This window comes from Poecilia latipinna, unplaced genomic scaffold, assembly GCF_001443285.1.
Source record: "Poecilia latipinna isolate Pla-1442-1.1 unplaced genomic scaffold, P_latipinna-1.0 Scaffold2116, whole genome shotgun sequence".
NCBI classification, from domain to species: Eukaryota; Metazoa; Chordata; class Actinopteri; order Cyprinodontiformes; family Poeciliidae; genus Poecilia; species Poecilia latipinna.
This window is the reverse complement of record NW_015114732.1, coordinates 46745-53635: the sequence shown is the minus strand read 5'-3', so window position 1 is coordinate 53635 and position 6891 is coordinate 46745. Positions and strand designations below refer to the sequence as shown.

The following is a 6891-nucleotide window of genomic DNA, read 5'->3' as shown; positions in this document are numbered from 1 at the left end:
AAGAGTCTAGGAGTTGTAGTTTTTTTTTTAAATTAGAGCAGTTGTAGTAATGAAAGAGGTGCCAAAAATGGTGAAAATCTAACTTTATTGAGTTTTCACAAATCAGAAAAAGGTTTCACAAATCCCAAACATGGTTTTAAATATCCAGCTTCAAGGGGAGAACAATCTATTCTAGGTTTGAAGAGTTGTAGTTTTTTTTTTAAATTAGAGCAGTTGTAGTAATGAAAGAGGTGCCAAAAATGGTGAAAATCTAACTTTATTGAGTTTTCACAAATCAGAAAAAGGTTTCACAAATCCCAAACATGGTTTTAAATATCCAGCTTCAAGGGGAGAACAATCTATTCTAGGTTTGAAGAGTTGTAGTTTTTTTTTTAAATTAGAGCAGTTGTAGTAATGAAAGAGGTGCCAAAAATGGTGAAAATCTAACTTTATTGAGTTTTCACAAATCAGAAAAAGGTTTCACAAATCCCAAACATGGTTTTAAATATCCAGCTTCAAGGGGAGAACAATCTATTCTAGGTTTGAAGAGTTGTAGTTTTTTAATTAGACCAGTTCTAATGTGATTCAGATGCCAAAAAATGAAAACTAAATAAACTTTATTTAGTTTTCACAAATCAGGAAAATGTTTCACAAATCACTAACATGGTTTTACATATTCTGCTATTAGAGCAGAATAATCTAGTCCAGGTTTGAAGTGTCTAGGTGTAGTAGTTTTTAAACTAGAGTTGATTAAAAATGTGGAAAGTAGCGGAAAGTAGTGAAAAATTAAGTGGAATCGCCCTTTAACTATTGGAAGCTGGAATTGAAAACCAACTTCAGCTTCGTTTGCTGCAGTTCTCTTACAGAGAGACCTGGAGATGTGTTGACCTCCTGCACCATCCTCCTCAGTGTGTGGTGTTGAGAAAACCTCATCCAACATCGTCTCTCACACGTCCAGTTGTTTAACTAAATGTACAGTCTGATCAGTCATAAATAGGTTTAAATTTTAGACCGGACTTTTCAATCTTCTCTTGCATCCACTTCCTTTTGAACATCAAGACAGCCGCCTAATTAAAAGAAATGCCCTCTTCTTTGTCCTTAATGAATAGCGGCTTAGAGAAACAAGTGTCTGTGTCTGATCACATTTATAATCCAGAGAACCAGAATGCCATGTTTTACTGATTAAAGTTTCTGCAGTCTGATCAACTTTAAAAAGTGAGGTTACAAGTGAGATTAAAAACATATTGTCTTAATGTACAATGAGTTCTTTACTGTTGAATGCCACAAAATTAAGAATTAATTTGTAAACTCAAAAAACTTTATGAAACTGTACTGTGGGACTGAAGACTTTTGAACTGTACAACTGTAACTTAGTGTGGAGGTCACTGTACCTGCTCTTCAGTTAAACTTCACAAACTAATTTTAGATGAACTGTATGATGCCTACAGACCAGAATCTGCAGGGAAAACCAGGCTGATCCATGAAATCGACATCAATTAAATTATATTAATGATGTCATCCTTTGTTCCCACAGACCTCCAACAGCCAAGTGTCTCCAATGAGGAAAAAGCTTCTGCCATCCAACAAGTCTGGAGCCTGGCAAGTAGGTCCAGTCAGGACCAGACAGAAGCAGAACATCAGTGGACTGAAGAGGAACAGATGGAACCAGGACCTAAATGGATTAAAAGAGAAGAGGAGGAACCAGAACCTACACTGTTTAAACATGAGGAAATAGAATATCCACTAACATATGTAAGAAAAGAGGAGCTAGATTCTTCAGTGCTTCAACATGAACAGCAGCCACCAGAACATTTACCAACTGGACAGGACCAGAAGGACCTCTGCAGCAGTCAGGAGGGAGAGCAGCTTGTCCAGAAGCAGTTTGTTGCTTTGATTGAGACTTCTACTCTTCAGGGAGATGATATGAGTGAAGAAGAGACAAGAACAGAGCAGCTTTCCCTTCGTGTCTCTCCAGTGGTTGAGAGCAAAGATCAGGAAGGAAGCAGCTGCTCTGTGTCAGAGAGTCAGTCTGATACTGGCACAAAGAAAAGATCTTTCAAATGTGACATTTGTGGAATATGTTACACACAAAAGAAGAAGTTGAAAAACCATTACAGAACCCACACTGTTGAGAGACTTTTTTCATGTGAAACATGCGGAAAAGGTTTCACTGGAATAAGTAATTTAAAAGTGCACAAGAGAATTCATACAGGTGAGAAGCCTTTTTCATGTCAGTCATGCGGAAAGAGTTTCTCTCAAATTGGTAGTTTAAATCTCCACAAGAGAATTCATACAGGTGAGAAGCCTTTTTCATGCCAAATATGTGGAAAGAGTTTCCGTGCAATTAGTCACTTAAATGTCCACAAGAGAATTCATACTGGTGAAAGACCTTTTTCATGCCAAACATGCGGAAAAAGTTTCTCGCGAATGAGTCACTTAAATCATCACAAGAAAACTCATACAAACGAGAAGCCTTTTTCATGCCAGTTTTGTGAAAAAAGCTTCTATCGAAAGGATAAGTTGACCAATCACATGAAAACGCATACGGGGGGCCGCTTTGAAGCCAAATCTGTAAAACAAAAAAGTTATTTGTAATTGATTACTTAATTATTCTCATTAGAATCCATATGTAGGAGTTGGGATTTCCACATGAAATATGGAGGGAAAAAAAAAGAGTTCTTTTATACTGGTAAACTGAATTTCCACATGAAATAAATACACAAAAATGAGAATTAGTCATTTAACTCGCACAGATTTAGTATAAGAAATATTAAATATTTCACTTTGCAAAATACATTGGACCTTCATCTATTTTTGGTTGCCCATTTATGGATTTTTTTTATTGTGGTGCATATCTATGAAATTTGTTAAAGTATATTTAGAATATTCAAAACCAGTTCAACTGGTTTGTAAGTGTAAATATTGAGGTGCCATGTTACTTAACATGCCACTGATTTACTTTTGCAAAGTAGCCAATCGGGACGCTTTCAGAATCCTGAATCTAGAATCCTCCTTAAAATTTGACTTTCAGATGGAAATGTTTGTCATGAGTAACATACCAACTTTTCATGCTTTACTGAATAATTTCATGTATCAATTTATGTGCCGCTTGGATGTATCAAAGAACTTATAAAGAGCTCTGAAACTACAACATATATTAGATATATTTCTAGCTTTTTAACAGTTGGAATAATTATCTGCTTTGTGATTTGTCATTTTTTACTTGAAATGTGCATTTCATTTTTTTCTCAATGGTATGGACTATCTTTTGTTTCAAAATAAAAACTTGTGAATTAATACGAAGTTGTTTTTCCCCATTTATCGTCAGCTGCACTCCAGTTCAATAGGGGGCGGTATTGCACCAATTTCCTTCTTTGCCCACCGCCAAAAAAACATCGAAGAAGAAGCCCGCATGAGCTTGTCTAGAAAACTGCTGCGTTGTCCCATCTGAGCTAATATGTCAGCAACCATGTCTTCAGTTCAGCATCTCAGAGAGTTTATCAGAGAGCGACTAACTGCTGCTGCTCAAGAAATCTTCACAGAGGTTGAAAAAACCATCATTTGCTACGAGGAAGAGCTCGATGCTCAACGCAGGATGATGGGGATCGACTGGAAACCAGAAATTAAGCTACACAGAGTCGGTTCGGAGCTACAAAGTTCTGGTAGGTCTGGATAAAGGTGCTGATGATTTCACAGCAGACAGAGATCCGTCAGCGGCGATAGTTGCTGCAGCTCCAGCTGCTGCTAAACGGAGCTGAACAGGAACTGTTTTAGCTGCTAGCTCGGATGCTACAGAGGCTAGCACAACCGTGTTTATGAGTCATTCGTAAATATCTCCAGTTATTAGTGCTGGAAATGTGGAATACAACGTGTAAGTTCTTCATTTATAAACTCATACGTGATTTTGCAAATCAGAGCAGTAGAGAGTATTATGAAGGAGACGAGGAGACGCAGTATGAGCTGTGTTATTTTTTCATAAAGGCACAGAAAGCAACAGGGCCGAGCTCAAGTCGTGACACCGCACCTACTAATGGCACTTCCTCTGATACCTGTCGTTATTGGTAACAAGTGCCACTGTTTTCGGGGCTAGCTGTGACTGTTGCCACCATAGACATTGCCACCATGGGTGCCACTGGCTTCGGCAAATGGACCACATTTAATATTTCAGCAACCATGTCTGAAATATGGTTGCTTCGTCTGTCTTCGTCTTGAAGACAGACGAAGAAGAGAGAATTTTTCAGGGGTTTTTTCGCAGAAAGACTTATGTTAGCTGAATTCCTACACTTTTTGTATATCATGTATGATTCGTTCATCCTATTTATTCACCAAAGTTCATCTGAATAATCCAGCCGACTCTTTTCGTCTTTGAATTAATCAAATACACAACAGGTATCAAGGATGCCATTGGTTTCAGCACCTTTGTAACAGCTGAGTCTGGCCTCCACTAGAGCTGCTGTTGGGTGTCCAGGATGTTTCAGAGCTGTCACAACAAAGTTGTGTAAAACGTATATTGTAGAAATTAATAAAGTTTGAAAAAACATTTAAATGTAATGAAATATTATAATTTCTCATGGAGTAATAATATGTTATGTGATCCTGATGTAGTAAATTCACACGTTGACTAAACATGAATTTTACAGTAGACTTCAAATGATTTCAGAGAGGGATTTTATAATACACAAATATTTTAGTTCTTGGCTATTGAAAACTTAAATCATATGTTATTGCTGTTTAAAGTATTTACATACAATGGCTAATAAATATTGACAAATCAATTACTATGCATATACTTTGTGACATAAACTTTAAAAAATGTTGAAACATATCTGCCAAATAAAATAATATGTAAACAGCACAATTTTCATTTAAAAAAGCATTTCCATCTTAAGTATAACCCAAAGTAATTTTTATTTCCAAAAATATGTAACAATCTTGTTCTTAATGTTGCTTAGGATTCACACATTGTCAAAGTTTTTGAGGTGTACATACTTTGTGTTTTGACTTACTTCAGTGTAACAAAAAATTGAAGATGGTTTAACTTGAAAGTGAAAGTCCTCCTGCTGCCTTGAAAATGCTGTTGAAATGCATTTTGTAGCTCAGATTTTATTCATTGTCTTACCTTTGAATAAGAAAACTTTTAAGACAATGTCCAGTACCAGAAACGAACACGGAGAAGCAGCCTTCATTTATGCCACACAAATCTGTAATGAACTTCACAATTAATGAAAAAGAGCAGATATTAAATTTATTAAATAATAACAAGTAATAACTCTTTAAAACTGGTTAACAGGCATTTTTGGAAAATTATGGTAACATGTTTTCCCAAAACTTTGCATTATCTTAAAAAAAACACAAAGTTATAGTGGCTGCCTGGTCTATTAAGTAATAGACCAGGCAGCCACTATAACTTATGACATCCTGTGCACTGTCATGGAACCATGCTGAACATAATGTCACTCTGGAATTGTCAATATCTCATGTTGCCACTGTCACTAATATTAACTAATAAGTCAATATTAGTGAACTTACCCGGTTTAATAATCAATAGCATTATATTAAGGTCATTGTATGAAAATAATTATAATCCGGAACTGACAGGAGCTTGTCAGCACTGACATACCATGGCCACCTAGTGTCAGTTGTAGTGGTAGCTATTATCAGCTGTCGCAGAAGAGGTCCCATCTGACATGCATTCAGTGCAGGTGTTGTCTTTCTCTGCTAAGTCGGAACACCGACTGTATATTTAAATATGTAAGAGAATTATGTTTTAATTCTCAATTATGTTTTAATTCTCAATTATGTTTTAATTCTCATGGCACATTAAGGTGTACCACCTTACTTGTGCCACTTGTGGCCATGGGTGCCACGGGCTGCTAACCTCATTCTGTCTGTTTCAGATAGAATGTAGTGTATGAATAACTTTAGTTCAAACAAATGAAATTAAGTGGCCACCTTACCCGGAAGCCCGTGGCACAAGTGGCATCTTACAGCAGCTGTCAACATGTTTTCACTGAGGCTCTTTATTGGAAACTGAAATTTGAGACTGTATCCAAATTAGACCAGGGCGTATTTGCTTTTTTTAGGGAACACAACACTTAAGAGGAAATGCAATACTTTGTGCCAGATCCACCGGTGTTTTCTTGAATTATAAATTCATTCATATTAAATATGTCACAGAAGCTGTCACCAAAGAATATTCTATTCCTATTCTTTGTTTTTCCCACAAAGGATATTTAAATATGCTTAACTATGTATAATACAATAAAAAAACCTTAAAAATAAAATTTTTATAAATATAGCTGTTTGTATAAGGTTTCCAGTAACGAAACAGCGTGTTATGAAAAGATCAATGCTCAAATACGTCATTGTGCCTGTCCAACGTATAACGCTGAGTGGAGCGGTCGACCGCTCTAAAATGGCCGCCCTAAATCTCATCAGCGAAAATAGGCGAGAGCGGTCCGTGAGGCGTGGGAGGTGCCAGTATGAGGTCGTGGAAACCCTTGGAAGGTGCCGAAGTCAGCCGAAGTCAGCCGAACGCAGTGGCAACACTGACAGCTAGACCCGAAAACAGTGGCACTAATGGCAGGTGTCAGCGGAAGTGCCAGTACGAGGTGCCGAGGTCAGCCGAAGTCAGCCGAACGCAGTGGCAACTCTGGCAGCTAGACCCGAAAACAGTGGCACTTGTGGCAGGTGTCAGATGAAGTGCCAGTACGAGGTGCCGAGGTCAGCCGAAGTCAGCCGAACGCAGTGGCAACTCTGGCAGCTAGACCCGAAAGCAGTGGCACTTGTGGCCACCGGAAGTGCCATTAGTAGGTGCGGTGTCACGATTTGCGCCTGCTGTCTCTCGGATAGGTGGCTGTGTTGATGCCTGATTAAAATACTGCTAAACGTATTGAATCTGTTGACAGAGTG

At 37.8% G+C, this 6891-nt stretch overlaps 2 protein-coding genes and 1 long non-coding RNA gene across 15 annotated transcripts in view; 2 read left to right on the top strand and 1 right to left on the bottom strand.

Annotated features, from left to right (window-relative positions):
* LOC106936315 (zinc finger protein 70-like) overlaps positions 1-6891 on the top strand; it is a 107447-nt gene that overhangs the window by 55260 nt on the left and 45296 nt on the right. For 9 of the 13 annotated variants that reach the window (XM_015017207.1, XM_015017201.1, XM_015017200.1 and 6 more), the window contains one exon: positions 1514-2759. The exons of 1 other annotated variant lie outside the window; for it this stretch is intronic. In XM_015017207.1, coding sequence (XP_014872693.1) covers positions 1514-2574 — 1061 coding nt within the window. In that variant the 3' untranslated portion in view covers positions 2575-2759. Of the gene's footprint in view, positions 1-1513; positions 2760-6891 lie in introns of those variants that run through there. 3 more of the 13 variants (XM_015017205.1, XM_015017206.1, XM_015017209.1) reach the window with 2 other exon arrangements.
* The window catches only part of LOC106936317 (zinc finger protein 569-like), an 88344-nt gene that overhangs the window by 44116 nt on the left and 37337 nt on the right, over positions 1-6891 (top strand). The gene's annotated exons all lie outside the window — the stretch shown is intronic.
* Positions 2271-6891, bottom strand: part of LOC106936318 (uncharacterized) — a 12877-nt gene continuing 8256 nt past the window's right edge. The window contains exon 2 of the long non-coding RNA XR_001422108.1: positions 2271-2368. This is a non-coding gene — a long non-coding RNA (uncharacterized LOC106936318). The remainder of the gene's footprint in view (positions 2369-6891) is intronic.